Genomic DNA, 17686 nt, shown 5'->3' with positions numbered 1-17686 from the left:
ATCTTCACTATTCGAAACAAGTAGATTCTAACTGCAGAACGCTTGATTCTTCGCTAGCCTTTCCTATTTTCGCATGCCTTTACTTTGTAATAGGAAAAACCGGAAATGATGCTGGTAATTACCGCAAACTTGACGCCCTCGTCACGGGCGTATGTACGCACGGCAGCAGCTCCGGGAGCTCCCAAGTCGGCAGTGACGGGCACCGCTATCCTCTTTCCTCCTCATTCTCCGTCTCCTTTTCCTCCATTACTCCGCATCTAGGAGAAGAAAGCAAAAGAAAAAAGAAAAAATATAGACATTATAGAGGAAGCAGACGAATAATCACCAGCCGGGAACTCCAATGGATTAGTTTAATTCCTTCCTCCTCACCACCACCACAACCACTACCACCAACCCAGCCTCCTCTCCGGTAAGCACGTTTCATTTATTTTCCTACTCGCGAGTTGCATTTCAATTGGTGCCACCATTTTTTTCCTGTATCGGGATGACTTAAGCGAAAGCTGGGGATTTTAGATTATATCTATATATTTGCAATGGGATTCCGTGGATGGGGGGGCTCTTGTGTTGCAGCAGCTGGGATGGATGCACTGCAGTCTGAGCCGCGCTGACCGCACTAACAGTAGAAAACAAGGCCCCCGCAGACAGCCTCCTGTTGATTTAGTAGCAAATAATTGCCTCTGATGGCCAATTAAAGCGAGCCTTTAATCGGGTTATGTGTGTCAAGTGTCTGCAAGGGCGGCCCGTCCATCTTAAACTGGAATCAAAACACCGAGGATGATGATGATGGTGATGAGGAAGCGGAGGAGGAGGTGGAGGATGAGGAGGAGGATGACTTGATGGCCTGAAAGATGCATGCAGTCATAAACATTGGATGTGTGGGAAAATACACACATGCGATGCTTGAGGGGATTTGGAGATAGTTCTAATTCAATTTGTATTTGTATTTATTTTGAAGTTCACACTTTGCAATTCAATGCCAATAATTTTAAAGCTGTTTGTCTTATTGTTAAGAGTCACAGACTTTTTGTGCTATGATTATATTTACAAATTATTCACTTTTTAAATTAACAGGCAATGTGTGATATAATTAAAATGCAGCCATTTCTCCCTTAATCATATCAGTGAAGATTCAAAAACAAGACTGATTCCTGATTCAAATTGGTGAATCAATGCCATCTTCTGGTGACAGAATGGAAATAAAATTATTTTCAACCTAGTCGTGAAGCAGCATCTGACTCTTCCCATTAAAAAATGCCATTGACGAGAAGACTGGTATTGAATGATTCAGTACTTCTATTATAGAGACGTTTTACTACTTGACCTTGTTAGGTTCGTAGGTGACCTTAATTCTGAAAATATCAAAGGATTACCTGCATATCTACGCGCCAAAAGTACATAAAAAAATCTATTTGACTGCTTTGTTTGTAACTTCCAAATGTCATGTGTCACTACTTTCTTATACAAGCACATCCGGCACGCAACTGCTCATCTAAGTTGTCATCATGTTTTTAGCAACAGTCAATTCCACTCAATCCATGAATTTTCAAACCATTTAATTGATTACTACTCCCATTTTGATCAGACTGAGTATCTGATTGACCCACTTATACTTCCCGCACGTCATTCCTTGCTTTGTATACCCTATAATGACTGCCCGAATTGCAGTGCGTCAATATTTCCAATGTATTACTACAAGAACAATTACCCTCTACTACTGGCAGAAGATCTGGAAATAAATTTGAATCCTGCAGTGAAAACCAGCATTGGAATTAATTGTGAAAAATAGGGGGAAATTTTCCCATTTGCCTCCCAATGGTTTTCTATTATGGGCCATTTTTGTTTTCTTTATGTCTTACAGAAGAAAGTATAGTAAAGTATTTTGCCATTGACTAATCGCAAAGCCCTTGTGGTATGGTATGATGCTTTCATCCTTGAAGCAATCATTTTCAATACTATTAGGGCCACAGGGTGCCGGAGCCTATCCCATCTGACTTTGAACAAGAAAAAAGTGGACTACACCCTGAACTGGTCACCAAACAATCGTAGCACAAAGACAGACAGAAAGACAACCATTAGAACTAACAATCACTACCGAGTGAGTGCTTTTTGGGTTTTTATCCTTGCTTGGTCATTGTTTTGTTAAGAAAAGAAGAAGAAAAGACTACAAATATAATAAAGTTGCAAAATGCATTGCCACTGAAGATGAGCATCTCTGCCTGACCGTCAATTCTGGGCTTTGGCCTTCCATTTTGCAGATTGCGTGTTGTCCCCTTGTCTATGTGTGTTTGCTCCCATGGTTTGGCTGATTGGGCACTGATTGGAGTGTGAATGGTCATTTGTCTCCATTCGCCCTGCAATTGGCTAGCAAGCTAACCCTAACCCATCCTCCTGCCCATAGCTAGTTGGGATAGGCTTAAGTAATAATGTTATGTAGAATTTTTCAACTATTTGTTTTCTCAAAATATTGTTCCCTAATTTTAATTGGATTTTATGTGCAAGGCTATTCAAACGAATAATTTCCTATGTTTTTAATAGTTATGGGTGATGGTAAAATTCAATTTTAAACCGTGCATTATGTTACATAGGCCTTACAATATACAATTTACTGTAATTGTGTGGGTTACATTCTTCTTTTTGTTTTTAGTATTATAGGATGGTCCTTGTTAATGTTGCCACGTGGACAGTAGATTTCACGCACTTTAAGAAAGAGCGTCAAGCTCTCACACATCGACTTTGTGCGAAGCTTTGCTGAGCATTTTCTTTTTTTTAATGAGTTTCTCTTTTCATAGAGATCACTTTAGAAAGGGCAACACTGGCCTGCATTGTCCAGCTAATCTTGTAGCCTGGTGAACTACGAGCATTGTCTTCTTGTTAATACACTGAATGAATTCGCTTGTCCGACACAAGCAAATATTGTAACTATTCGGCTGGGCGCTACCGCCATAATGGAGATGATTGTGGTTTCGTGTCAACACGGCCTGACAAGTGACGCTCGCAGTTTGACTTTGCATTGCCGAGTTGAATAAGATCACGTTTGACGTCAGTGAGTGGTGGGGTGTGGGAGGTGTGACCTCATTATTAAGGGATACTTTGCTTCAAGCTATGGACTCTAAAATGCCTCGGGATGAATGCTGTATATTTGAAAAGAGCAAATTGCAACAATATTTGCTCTTATTTTAGAGGGTAACCAATAAAACTGATGCACACAGTTAGGAATATTGCTTTTTGGGCGCCTTTTGATATTGTTTTATTTAACATCTAGTGTAAAAAGTCATCATTTATAAGAGTTCAATAGAAAGATAAGATATAAAATGGAAACTAGATCTCTACTTGATTCAATGAGGGGGGGAAAACTATCTTTTAGTGAGCCTAATGGCAAATCTGGAGACTTTTAAACATTTGCGACATCATAAAATGGTTAAATTGTGCATTGGCATAATTCCTAAAGTAATGAGATTATCAGCACATTGTTTTACGCCAACACAAAATTATTTTAGTGTGCTGTATTGTACACAGTATAAATAAGACATGCTGTGTGAACTGCTCATGACTCGCCTTTTAATTTACTATATTGATCTCACAGATTTACTATAAATGGACATGTATCTTGTTACAGTTCCAGGCATGTGTGTGTAAATGTGCTCATGCCTAAATTAAGACTTTTGTTTTAGTGAGTTCAATTCCATTTTAATTCTTGAGAGAAAGGCTGAGAAATCTGTCTTGGCTTGAAACTAAATAGGCGATCCTGTAGTCTTGTTTTTGACAACATCTGTCATCTGGAGTACTTACAGACATCGTTGTCAGACAACAAAGACACAACTAGAATTAATGTAAATTGGTGAACTCAAGTTGAACTGCAGCGTAAAAAGTAAAAGGGGCTCTTGGCGTAAATGAAACATAATCCTCTTTTCAGGCTTCTTCTTGGTTTTAGAGAGTCACCTCATTAAATGTCCAATCCATTTGTCCCACTTCAAATGGATTTGTTGTTTATTGCCATCGATGTCATTCCGGTATGCAAGGCTGTTTGTCGAATATCACAAACAGGATTGACTGAAATTAACATAAAATTCAATGAAAGCGTCGCAAAACGTTGATCTCCAAGTCTCAAACCAACTAAATATCTCCTGGATACTACTATACAGTATTTCTGAAGAAATACTTCATACATTTACATGTAAAGTCATACCAATGTCAATAAACCCTAAATAGTTCATTATCTGAAAAGAGGTCAAGTGGGATGCGTAACATTTTAAGACTTGAGTATGATTCTATTTCCAGATTTGACCTTGAGAATAGAATTGTACCACTTCTGGAAGGAATACATGCTTTTTTTTTGTATCTAATAGCTTCTAAACTCATCAAATCATTGCTATCCTTAAGCTATAAGGCCCAATTCTTCCGGGAGAAAAGCTCAAATTAATTAGAAAGGAATTTGTCCATTGCATAGTGCACTTTCCTGCATATAATGGTGCTGAACCACGAAAATAGAGTATCCTCAATACATTTCAAATGAGTGTTATTTTTGCTAGTTTCAAGTATACATCACTTTACCAACTGTTTGTTCAGATGAACTCGTTTATGACAATTTTAAGAGAGTTGAACTATGCATTCTTCCGTTTCTCTCATTTCTTTTTCCTTCCCGATGTTGAAAGCCTGAAGTTGTGTTGTCTAAGATGCAGTTGTAAAGTTCAGGATTCTTTCTATCTCTTACATTGTAAATGGCAGCCAGCTTTATGCCTTCCCCTCGCACCATCCCCTGGGGTGTGCATGGAACGGGGTCGAGGGGGCGATTTTGGGCTGGTTTTCCCTTGTAAATGCTAAACAGAGCTGAAGGAATTCAGTCACACAATGTTACTTTTGGCTCAAACACTAACTCCCATTTTGGGGCTCCAGTGTCACCCAGGACATTCCTCGTACAATCCTAAGGGCTACTTATCCATTTCCTCTATAATTAAATTACATTCCTCTACATTAAGAATTTGCAACACTTAGGAAATAAATTATCATGCTTTTTATTTTGCACCCTTTGACAGACGAGTTTAAATCAAAGACGGACTCAGGTTGGCACCTCTCCATCCTCAGCGACTGTAAACAATTTGCCATTAGCCAGTTCAACCGGCTGCTAACGCTGATAAAAGACAAACGACCTGTCTGCCATGTGCGTTTTTAGTTTTTTTAAGTGGCTCAAATGCAAAAACACACTCTCGTATAAGTCCACGTGTTTTTGGCAAGTGTGGCAGCCATGTGCCCACCACCGGTGTGTATGTGGCTGCGAAATAGGAGGAAATAAACAAAATTAAATGCAATGTAAAGTCCTCCAGTGAGTGCGGCTCTGCTGCTAGAAATTAAAAGCAAGCCAAGTGCAGCCCAAAGTGGATTTTTTTCTGAATCAAACTGATAAATAGGAGTTGGTGACACTAATGTCTACCAATTGTTGTTTATTTAACTACTAGGAAGGCACGCTGTGATCATTCTAAATACTGTATAAAAAGGAAAAGAGAATGATGGGACGAAAAGGATGATTCAGTACAGCTCCCACCACAATATGTTATACTGTGTAATTAGTCGTGCAGTTTAATTTCAGGCTAATTGAAAGATTGTTCCAAAGACCAGCGCCGAGCCTCCGAGTCAGGCGCCGAAATGAAGGAATATTGAATCAGAATTTCCCCACTGGCGTTTGGCAACCATTCTAATGCTCCATCTTTCCCCCCTCTTTCCCAATTCCACGTCTGTTTCCTCCCCAGAACTTAGAGAATGGGCTGCGTCCAATGCAAGGATAAAGACGCAGCCAAACTCACGGACGAGCGCGACGCCGGCCTCTCGCACCACCCCGGCTACCGCTATGGCGCCGAGCCCACGCCGCAGCATTACCCTCCGAGCTTTGGGGTCACCACCATCCCCAATTACAACAACTTCCACAGTGGAGGAGGCGGCGGCGGCGCTCCGCAAGGGGTCACCGTCTTTGGGGGTGTTCACACATCCTCGCAGTCGGGCACTCTGCGCTCACGAGGAGGAACAGGTGAGATTACAGTAGCAGCCACGCTCTCCAGTTGCATTCACAGCAATTTTTCCTGCCTTATCGCAGTCACCAGGTACAAACAAATACTCATCTCTTCCCAAGAATTTGCCTCTTTTTTGCACACTGAGGAATTTTTAAGGCAATCTTTAGAGAACATAGTTTTCATTGAATGAGAGTATGAAAAATACACCACTACATATAAATTTATGGACTAAAAATGTTTCAAGGCAGTCTTAAAGTCTTGTGTTTTAGCATAAACCCAAACCATAAACTATATACCAAGTGTCAGATCCAAACCCGAATCAGAGTGTTGCCCGTAGACCAAAAATGCTGGCCTGGGTTTCCTATTTATACTTGCTTCAACCACTTCCTCAAGGCAGAAAAAAAATATCTTTGGAGGAGGCACATCAGGCAAAACATGTTGACTTTACAAATTTAAAATAAAATGCCTTCTCTCAGCATGTTCTACATATAGTAGCACCTTGTAAACTACTTTAACCTTTTCAGCACCGCCTTGTAGAAACTCTGGCCTACTTTGGGGGATTACAAATGATCTCAAACAAGGTCCGTCACAGGAGAAATATTTTGTTTTGTCACGACCTGCCTCTCCAAATAGATTCATCGAGCCAGCGTAAGACAGATGTCCACTAGCTGCGATTTAACAAGAAGTAGCATGACCCAAATGATCGCTTGAGCCCCGCAAAGCAAATCGGAGAACCAAAAAGCAGATACACAATACTGCATTGAATTTTCAGGCACTCGTGTATATCCTGTTGATTCAAAAACATTGAACCCATATATCAAATACATCCTTATTTCGTATGAATAAATCAATACAGCACCCTCTAACACTGTCCCTAATAAGCAATTGTTGCCAAAGTGTGTGTTGCTTTTTCATTGACGATTACAACCAGATGACATGGCCTCAGTAGTACTAAACACCTGCTGAATCACTTACAAAAAATATATATATATATACATAGCCATGTGATCAAAAGAAACAATAGTAGTAAAAATCATAGGCCACATTTAGTTTGTGAAGAAAAGCAGAAAATGAGATGAAAAGAAAAATAATATGGGAGGCTTTGGCATTTCATACCAAGTGCTGCCCGCATATGTTTAACATATGAACTGACCCAATAACTGAAAACCACAAGAAAAGCCTAACATGCTAAGGACAGACTTGGCACAAACCCCATGAAAGTGACAGCAGACTAAACTCAGACCACCCTTGGCTTTTTCCCAATTATGCCCTCCAGCTACTCCAGGAGGTCCAGATTCTGCTGCCCCAGATGGAATACTACTTCTACATCTACAAATCAATCACTAATCTCTTGGCTTTGTTCTACTTACAGGGGTGACGCTGTTCGTGGCTCTGTACGACTACGAAGCTCGGACTGATGATGACCTCAGCTTCAGGAAAGGGGAGAGGTTCCAAATCCTCAACAGCACGTAAGCTGACAAACATCTGCATGACAGCAACGCAGGGCGGAGTTCCTTTTGCGTGATCAATCTGGACAGGACCACAAGCAGATGTATTTTGATTAAAAAATATGTGCTCATCACCAAACAGTTGTACATTACATGCAATCTTCAAGAATTAGAGGACATTTTTAGTATCTTTGTTCCAGTGTTAAGGATAAAAATGTCATGTACTATACCGTATTTTTCAGACATATAATTCAGCATTTTTTTTATTCTTGGTCTTATCACATGTTTCCGCTTGTTGCTAGGCAGTGTTCATAGTGTAACAATTGGCATTTGCTTGTCTGCCCACTCACGGCATAAAAAAAGAGCCCACAACGGCACATTTATTTTCAACTGAATGCCAATCTTAGTTTTTGTGAGACAACGGCTCTAATATGGCACTGTAAAGTCTGTCATAGGTTATGTGTTGACTGTCAGTAAACCAGGGAATGCGCCGCTTACTTCCTGTCTCTCATCATTCCCTTCAGAGAGGGCGACTGGTGGGAGGCGCGCTCCCTTACCACAGGTGGAACTGGTTATATTCCCAGTAATTATGTCGCTCCGGTGGACTCCATCCAAGCCGAGGAGTAAGTAGAACTATTTTCTCCCCTCTTTCATGGACATGTATATATACATACATACATACATACATATATCTATGACAGTGGCATAGCCTGGCCTGTCATTAATATTTCAGGTTTCATCTAACATCTGCAATGAAAAATGAAAGATGTTTAAAAAGCCTGTCTATCTCTCCCCAGCTGGTATTTTGGTAAACTGGGCCGGAAGGATGCGGAGCGACAACTGCTGTCCAGCGGCAACGCCAGAGGCACGTTCCTCATTCGGGAAAGTGAGACAACCAAAGGTACCAACCACCACGTGCCACCTATTAAGCTCCCCACGGGTTTAATGAGCTCTAATTTGATATCGGATGAAAGGCCCATCTTTACGTGTGCTCCCGTTTCCAGGGGCTTACTCCCTCTCCATTCAGGATTGGGACGACATCAAGGGAGACCATGTGAAACACTACAAAATCCGCAAACTGGATAGTGGCGGCTACTACATCACCACCCGAGCCCAGTTCGAGACGCTTCAGCAGCTGGTGCACCATTACTCAGGTGAGCTTTGGGCAAGAGTCCGCCTTGGCGCCAAAATTACTGTAAAAGCTTCCCTTGTGCATGAGTGACTCCTTCCTGATTTCGTCCGGCAGCGAGGGCGGCGGGTTTGTGCTGCCGGCTGATCGTGCCCTGCCACAAAGGCATGCCCCGTCTGACAGACCTGTCCGTCAAGACCAAAGACGTGTGGGAAATCCCAAGGGAGTCGCTACAGCTCATTAAGCGTCTCGGTAACGGACAGTTTGGGGAAGTTTGGATGGGTAAGTGACAATTACTGTTTTTTTTTTGCTTGTTGCTGGGGTTGTATTTGCTTTCCTAATCTGAGATCATTGTAATTTCCCAGGCACATGGAACGGCACCACCAAGGTGGCGGTGAAGACCCTAAAGCCGGGTACCATGTCGCCCGAGTCTTTCCTAGAGGAGGCGCAGATCATGAAAAAACTGCGGCACGACAAGCTCGTCCAGTTGTACGCCGTGGTTTCAGAGGAGCCCATCTACATCGTCACAGAGTACATGAATAAAGGTAGGGCATAACCACATCAATATTATATCGTTGAGCTCGTCCCCATATGTTATCTATCTACATAATTCATGGAAGCACACGAAGCAAGCAGTAGGGGTCTTCCGCATATAGAACGGCGCTGAGACAGACTTGACTATAGCGATGGAAGCAGGTGGGCTTCCCAAGTATTTTTATTCAAAGGCACGCAAGGTGAATTTAAATTCACGGCAGCTTTGATTGCTGGCGAACCAGTAAAAGAACAGAAAAATGAGTGTACAGGTATTTTTGTTGTTGATATTGGGCTATCTGTTATGGTAGCTTTTGAAAAGTTCAATAGCAGGCAAATGTTATGTTTTGGCAAATGGATAATGGACGGTACAGCCGTGTCAATTGAAATGTATCCCATATGATACGGCTTAGTCAAAGAAATTGTAAAGCATTGGCGTCTGTTTGCAAATTGAGGGAGGGTGTTTGTGTCAGGGAGGAGCACGCTGAGGAGAGGTCATGGAAATGTACAGTGCAGTCAAGAACATTTTAACGCTTCCCATATGGCATCATTTAGCAAGTCAAAAAAAAAGTGCTGTGGAGGAACTTTAAGGGAACAAACACAGTGACGAGTTGCATTCCATTAAACACCTTTCAAATCAAGTTAACTATTATTCTGTGTCTGTCTATTTATCAATTTAGCTTTTCCCCACCCCTTGCACTTGCTTTTTGGGTATAAAAGAATAAATATTACGTGAGTTGTCAAGACGTGTCACATAGTAAAATATGCATGACAAGTCTGAGGACATTATATGTATAATAGCACAAAAGATAATATATGTTATGTTTTCTGAATTGCAGGGAGTTTGTTAGACTTCCTTAAAGACGGAGAGGGACGAGGCTTGAAACTTCCAAATCTGGTAGACATGGCAGCTCAGGTATGACATCATAATTACAACTTTCTTCTAAATGTGAGGCAAAACAGGATATACTAAAATACCTCTGTCACATTTGAACTCATTTGGCTTAGCCCAGCAACTATTGTAAGAAACCATAAATCTGATGCACTTCTAATAGAATACTGTATACAATGCACAACTGGATAGATAACAATAGTTGGCCATTTATGTACTACTTCTAAAAGCCCAAGTCTGACAACAACAAAAGAGAGAGTCTGTGTTTGAGTTTGTGAAGGTTTTCAGCGTTAATACTTTGAAAGCCTTTCCCTGATACGATGAAAGGAAATAAAAGAGTGGACTTCCCAGGTGGCAGCTGGCATGGCGTACATTGAGAGGATGAACTACATCCACAGAGACCTGCGCTCTGCCAACATCCTCGTCGGAGACAGTCTGGTTTGTAAGATTGCTGACTTTGGTCTGGCCAGGCTGATTGAGGACAACGAGTACACCGCCAGGCAAGGTAAAATACGCTGATGAAAATGGACTCGTATAACCTTCTCGTGAAAATGAAGGGGGATTCATAGAAGATATGTTTGCGTTTTTTGGACTATATGTTTACAAATGAGATTGTCATTGGTCACGTTTGAAGATATGATGCACCACAAACTGAACAAATAAATGCAAAAGCACGTTTGTGTCTATAAAGATGCAAAGAAATGCTTTTTTGGGGGTCATTGCGGACATGGACTAACTTAAAAATGCTTTGCTGTCCAACCTTAACAGTTCAAATGGATGTATTGGCATTATTGAAGGCTAATGAGTTAAAATAGTTCCTGTTTGTTTTTTGTTTTTTTAGGTGCTAAGTTTCCCATTAAGTGGACCGCACCTGAGGCGGCGCTCTACGGAAAGTTCACCATCAAATCCGACGTGTGGTCCTTCGGCATCCTGCTCACAGAGCTCGTAACCAAGGGCCGGGTGCCTTATCCAGGTACATGTGGCGTGGCATCTATTCTTTTTATGTGGCCTCTTTTCATATTCATACATTAAAATCCAACAAAGCATGGGCTGCTCAAAACAAACCACCATCTTGCATAATGCAAGGCAATTCGCGTGATAAAAAAATATGTTCGTAGTCCAGGTAAATGTTAGTGTTAATCCCCATTCCTAGTTGTTATTTGCTCTCCTTCTGGTACTAGATAAGACTGCCAAAAATGGCTGCGAGCGAATCCGAAAGCGGTTCAACCCTCTAAAAATAGACGGTGGACCATTTTCCGCCCGGCGCTCTAGTGAGTTTTTCATGAATGATTAAATATAAAACCTCCTGCACTTTATTCCCGACTCGGAAGAAATCACACAGTTACGATGCCTTGGACACGGTTGGTCCAATCGGGACAAGGTTGCAATGTGGCAGTGAATGATAAGTTATTAACTCAAGGTCAAGGTTTGACACGGACTACCCTCTCTCGACACAGGCATGAACAATCGCGAGGTGCTGGAGCAAGTGGAACGGGGCTACCGTATGCCTTGCCCGCAGGACTGCCCTACGTCGCTTCACGAGCTGATGGTACAGTGCTGGAAGAAAGACCCCGAGGAGAGGCCCACCTTTGAGTACCTTCAGGCCTTTTTGGAGGACTACTTCACCGCCACAGAGCCTCAATACCAACCGGGAGATAACCTCTGAGTGGGTTTCCCCAACTGGCCACCGGAGGGAAGCACACACCGTTCTTATCCCCGATTCTCGCAGGAAGATGACTTTGGATTTGGTCTAGCGCTTTTTCCAGGCGTCATTTCACACCCACCCATAGAATACACCCACAAAAACCCAACGACTATCAGAAAGGAGATGGACACCTGCTATGGATGCGGAAAGACGATGATGAGCGGTGTAACTTGTACGTAGTGTAAATATAAAAATGGCTTGTTTACTTATTATTTCTATAGGTTTCATTCCGCATTCTACTTTTTGATATTTTTGGAAACAATTCATCTGAGATGCATTGCAAAAGATTGTCGGGGGACTGAAAACTCAGCTGACGTTGATAATATCATCCTAATGTAAGATGAAGAATTCCTCCTACTTACAGAATCCCTGCAATTGTGTGAAATTGTTAATGCCTTGTTTAACTTACTGTTTGGCCAAGTTCTCTAGAAGGATTTCTCAAAGTATGAGGACCAGAATTACCACAAATTGGAATTTGGAGGAATGTCTTAAAGACGGATAAATTACAGACGTGTCCAATTTTTTTTTTTGAACCTGGTGTCAAGGGTTGTTGACTCATGTACTATTTATTTATCACATCTAACTATCTGGGCGCTCCTGAAATTTTCAGGTGTTGATCAAACCCGATATAGTACTATTTGTTTGTTACAATATTGGGACCTCCACAAAGAGACATTTTCAAATGATATATAATGATTCGAAATGGAATTACTTTGAGTTCCAAAAGTTACAATTTACAGCCCTGCTGTGCTTTTTTTTTTTTAAATAATGAAAACTCAAACCCCATATAATTTTGCATCAATCGTCCAAATTGATTTTTGTTTTGGGGCTAAATAATCCAAATCTCTAAGCACGTCTGTCTGAAGGATTTCTAGAAATGACCAAAATGTCCTTAAAATTGCCCCCTCCGCCCCCGTCTCGTTTCAGTCATGGCTTCTGAGACTTTTTATGGGTCTGTCCACAATACACGTCTATCAAATTTCCCATTGCCCATTTTTTGGGGTGTTTTCTACTAGGTTAATGAAATAGTAATGCTACTACTAATGCTACCGCTCCTCCTGCTTTTCTCAAGGAACTATGACATACTATAACACCTGTTCTTGCCTTTTTCCTCTGTAAATGGACTCTTCTATTGTAAGGCAGGGTTTCACAAACTGGATACCTACGTGAATTGAGTATATATGTAAAAGACAAAAAAATTATCAACCACATGGCGCAACATTTTCAGTCCCAGTCGCCCCAGTTTGGGCAACCCTGCCTTAAGGGACTGCCTTCTACTAATTGCCTAGTGAACTCTTCCACCAACACAAAGTGCAAATGCAAGCATTTGAGCAACCATGCAAGCAAATATAAATACAAAAAAAAATAATAATACAAAAAAAAGGAAAAACTGCCACTTAAAGAATGCCAAACATGCGTTCTAGACCAAACATGTTTACATCCTTTCAGAAAACCTTGTGCATTGACTGACGCCTGCAGCGCTTGAGAGCGTTCCATGCCAATCCTTCTTGTGTGTGTCTATTACGTTGCTTTTTCCGTTGTTATAATTTATTGTCTCTGTCTTATTAAATGAACATGGTTTGAAATTAAAACAAAACAAAACAGCTTTGTCATCTGCCAGCATGTGTGTCTTCTTTTTACAGTCATTTGGTTTTCCTGCTTCTAAGGTGTCATCATCTGTCACTTAAAGACAACAAGACTGCAGTCTGTTTGCAAATCGTCTATCAGCCATAGCAAAGATGAATGGCACCTAATTGCCTGTCATGACTGGTCATGGGTTTTTCTTATGTCATATCTAATAACGATTAAATAACGACACCTAGCTGTGAGGTATAGGCCAACTCTGTACCGATGCCAAGTTTGGAAAATGTATGCATATGTACTTTATTTTCCATTCATTTATTTATCTATTTTTCGAGACCCAGAATTAGTTGCCAGCCAATTGCAGGGCACAATGAGATGAACAATCATTCGCACTCACACACATCTAGAGACCATCTCGAGCAGGGGGTGCTACTTTTTAATCTACATTTTAAGGACCCAACCTACCACAAGCTTATGAATAACGATAAACCTCACATCATTGCATAACCCAATAAACCCTTCTCCATTGCGGTTCATTTTTCATGAATTCAGTGCATTGATGGGGTTTTAAAACATAATAATCACAAAAACCAAAAAAGCATTGTTTCATGTTGAGGCACAAGACAGTTCCTTTGCTGTGACTCATTGAATTTTAAACTTTTGTCTCATTTCACAGCAAAAAAAATAAGATAAGATTTTTTTTTCATATTATTATTTAACTTTCGGGGAATGAAGCTATTTCTCAGTGTTTCAGAAGAAGTAGAAAGCCAAATAAGCTGCAACACTCACGTCATAGCGGGCCCATGTTGTAATTAGATGGCATGTTAGTAAATAACATCACGGCTTCGTCTCCAACCTCGAAGCATTCCTAGACAATCTGGCTTGACAGCACGCTCAGGTGTTTGCAGGTGTCAAGAATTTGCATATAGGAATACCTGAGAACATAGCAAACAAACAGCAGCATCCACTACATAAGCACGTGTAAAGAATTCGGAGGCTCGTCAGGGTGGCGACGGGCGTCGTGCAGTGAAGGTTCACAAATTTGAGCGATCTCTTCATGCAGGTAAGGAAGGAGCTTACCTGAGGAGTGTGATGATGATGATGATGATGATGTGTTTTGGGTTTTCATAAATTCTGTCTTGGTCAGAATGGAGGATGGACGTGCTTGGAATGAAGAAGAAGAGCAACTTGAGCCTCCTTTGCCGCTTAAAACTGAGGATGAAGAAAGGATGTGTTGTGAATATTCCTTCATCCGCCCTTCCTATCCAACATGGATTGGATGTCTATCAACTTCAATGGCAGCCAGTGAGTTAAATGCCAAAAAAATAACTATTTATTTTATACTAATTACACTATTATGGTTATTGAAGCAAATGTACAGACAACAATGAAATAACAAAACTTTGGAAAGTACATAATTAAGTAAAAAAAATGGTATTACTTATATATTTCTGCCCGCTGATTTTGTCTATATAATAATGTAGTGTCGCATACATTTGCATTTAGCATTATGACAGAGGGTGGTGACAAATGATTGGCACAAACCCCATGAAAGTGCACATTTTCACTTCCTGCAACGCTACTCCCTTCATGCAAATATCACACACAAAATTGCCTGAAGGAGTGTCACTTTAAATTGTGCACTCATTCAACTCATTGGCCAAGCCCTTGTACAATACCAAATGTTAATATTGTGGCCTACATGACGCAAAAACTCTGATGTCCGCCAATATGAACACCGTGTCTTTGCCAGGCAAATTCTCATTTTAATATGGAGCGCTAGATTGAAAACGTTATTATTTTTTACTCTGACGCACCAGCACTTGATGGCTCACGGACCGGTACCGGTCCACAGACTGGTGGTTGGGGACCGCTGTTTTAAATGACCATAAATAACCACTTGATCAGTCAAGGTAAAGTTATTTATACAGCCCTTAATCACAGCTAACATCCCAAAGGGGAGTACAAGCCCACAGTAGACCACCAATTATTACATACACTGATCGGGATCCCAAAAAAAGCAAGCAAAATCCCCAACAGGGCAAAGAACAGAAACTTTGAATTCTACAGTGTAAAGTGTGTTTGGGATAATGTCAATTAAGGTGAATTATCACCATGGGCATTTTTTTTCTTATTTTCTGTTCCACAAGCCAATTGTTGACAGACTATGTACCTGCAGACATCCCTCCTACAATGCATCAAGACTTAAGTCACCACTGTGATTTTCAACAACGGAAAAGTCATGATGGGTAAGAGCACACAGCAGTTTTCATTGTGGTTAGCACTTGTGCATATCTAGTAATACATATTTTCTTACTGTATCGATTAGAGGATTTTTTAGAGCTAAAACTGCAAGAAAGATTTGAATGTGGGCTGAAGGCTTTGACTAGTGCAACCGTTGGCCTTTTAACCCCACAGTCTCCCACGCCTCAGGTGGCAACGTTGGGAGTGGCCGAGCGTTTCGGTGAACGTGCCGCACTTCTCTGTGCCGCCCGAGGAAATGGCGTCAGGAGCCGGAAGTGTTGCGACATTCTCTGACTACCAGACACGACGAAGCTTGCCAAAGCATTCAAGTGAGTCATGTTGTGCTTTGCTTAACATATTACCACACAAGTCATTAGTATTTTGATTTGTGACTTAAAACTATTGCTCATCATAGCAAAAGAAATTATGACTAATAATTGATGATGAAATTATATCATCAATGTCTTTACACGGACACATTAATCAATATTGCTTTGAAATATATCTTAATGTTTTTTTGTCTTTTTAGGAAACATCTTTATCACCTACTCTTCAGACTTATTTTATGAAATGATTGGCTTTGTTGACGTCCTGTCTAAACATGGCTTCCAGGCCACTGTAAAGATATAACTTATTTTTCTATGATTGCAAATATGATAACTGTATTTTCATCTAATTGCTCTTTTTTTGCTCCAAAACAATGTTAATGGCACAGATGGACACTGTTGACAGACACCTTACAAATATGAACATCATCACTGGGGAAGACTCCTTCATTAAAGACGCAAGTGTACTCATAATTTTTAGATACGGTATAGTATAGCAAGTATTTAAATGCGCTTTGATTGAAACATTATTTGTTGTGTTCATTTTCTTTGAATATATTAAATCACATATGGATATATGTTTTTAAATAGCACATTGAAAAGTGGAAAAACCTTTAATATTTTCATGCATTTTCATTTAACGTCAGACATCCAACCTGTTTGAACAGGTAGGAGATGGCTGCAAATAATTGCCGTCAGCCCTGTCAGATCAAACGGTCGGAACGTTTATCTCTGTTAATAGCCGTCACTGAGCTATTAGTAAACAGAAGAGAAGTTAAAATATATTCAATAATAGTCTCCATTTACCCCACAGCCATCCACTTTCATCATTGTGGCCATCAGTCCGCGTTACAAATTGGACATTGAACGCTGTGTTGGGAATTCCTGCAGCCTACACACTAAGTCCATTCACTCCATGGTAAGAATAGGAAGTGGATTTTAAAATCTACACACTTCTGATCAAATATTTTGATCTTTTGTTTTACAGATGCAGCTTGAATTCATCCAACAAGGCAGCTTGAACTTCCGTTTTATCCCGGTTCTCTTTCTGGACGCATGCCAGGTTTTTTCATACATTCCCCTTTATAATAATCCAACAACCAGCATCCCTCTTCTTTAGAGTTTGCATCTTTCTGTATAACCGTATCACTGTACAGGAGGACATTCCGGGCTGGCTACAGAACACGCATGTGTACCGCTGGCCGCTAAACAAGGACGACCTGTTGCTACGTCTGCTGAAGGAGGAGAGGTTTATCCCTCCTCCGGTACCTGTGGAGCTCAGCGTCGTCATTACGCCGGTGGCTGCTGCACCTTCGACCTCAAAATAATATTAAAAATAGCAGATTTGGATGCTGATTGTAAAATGTAAATGCTGATTCCAAAATTGCAGTTTCTTACACAGTTTACTTAATAAAAGTTGCAATCTCATTCTATATCAATACTGTATATTCATTGTTTTTTTTGCCTTTTAAAATAATTAAATAAAAAATATATATATAACTTCTTGTGCTATAGAAAACAAACATTGAAATCAGTTTTCGACTCCACACAAAAAAATAAATGTTACAGTTGTCAGACCTAACCAAAAAAAATGCCTTTTATGAATTAGTGTCATGTTTCCATTTTCAAGTGATGACAGTAAATCCCAATTTCCCATTGGGCCTGCCTTGAATCCTATTAATACACAACACTTCATCTACTCACACATCATTAAAATCCCTTGTTAACTCATTGGCTACTGTTGACGTTGCTCGACCGCCAATCCATTTTGACTGGCATTTTGGATTGGACGCCAAGCACTGACCGTTCCACGACCGCCAATGAA

At 40.7% G+C, this 17686-nt stretch overlaps 2 protein-coding genes and 1 long non-coding RNA gene across 3 annotated transcripts in view; 2 read left to right on the top strand and 1 right to left on the bottom strand.

The window, feature by feature from the left end:
• The window catches only part of LOC144206617 (uncharacterized), a 36454-nt gene extending 35690 nt beyond the window's left edge, over window positions 1–764 (bottom strand). Inside the window, exon 1 of the long non-coding RNA XR_013328404.1 lies at window positions 123–764. This is a non-coding gene — a long non-coding RNA (uncharacterized LOC144206617). The remainder of the gene's footprint in view (window positions 1–122) is intronic.
• LOC144206613 (tyrosine-protein kinase fyna) lies at window positions 113–13312 on the top strand. Its single transcript, XM_077731675.1, has 12 exons — window positions 113–409; window positions 5745–6019; window positions 7375–7471; window positions 7975–8073; window positions 8248–8351; window positions 8455–8604; window positions 8697–8861; window positions 8945–9124; window positions 9950–10026; window positions 10354–10507; window positions 10844–10975; window positions 11460–13312. Exons 2-12 carry the CDS (start codon window positions 5755–5757, stop codon window positions 11666–11668), a joined length of 1632 nt encoding a protein of 543 aa, XP_077587801.1. The 5' UTR covers window positions 113–409; window positions 5745–5754; the 3' UTR covers window positions 11669–13312.
• A 2224-nt stretch (window positions 13313–15536) lies between these two features.
• Window positions 15537–17249, top strand: LOC144206557 (E3 ubiquitin ligase TRAF3IP2-like). The gene is made up of 7 exons (XM_077731587.1): window positions 15537–15568; window positions 15725–15864; window positions 16065–16153; window positions 16251–16319; window positions 16676–16780; window positions 16850–16924; window positions 17019–17249. Exons 1-7 carry the CDS (start codon window positions 15537–15539, stop codon window positions 17187–17189), a joined length of 681 nt encoding a protein of 226 aa, XP_077587713.1. The 3' UTR covers window positions 17190–17249.
• Window positions 17250–17686: the final 437 nt, after the last annotated feature.

Source organism: Stigmatopora nigra, chromosome 13 (assembly GCF_051989575.1).
Source record: "Stigmatopora nigra isolate UIUO_SnigA chromosome 13, RoL_Snig_1.1, whole genome shotgun sequence".
NCBI lineage: Eukaryota > Metazoa > Chordata > Actinopteri > Syngnathiformes > Syngnathidae > Stigmatopora > Stigmatopora nigra.
This window is presented reverse-complemented; position numbering and strand designations above follow the sequence as displayed.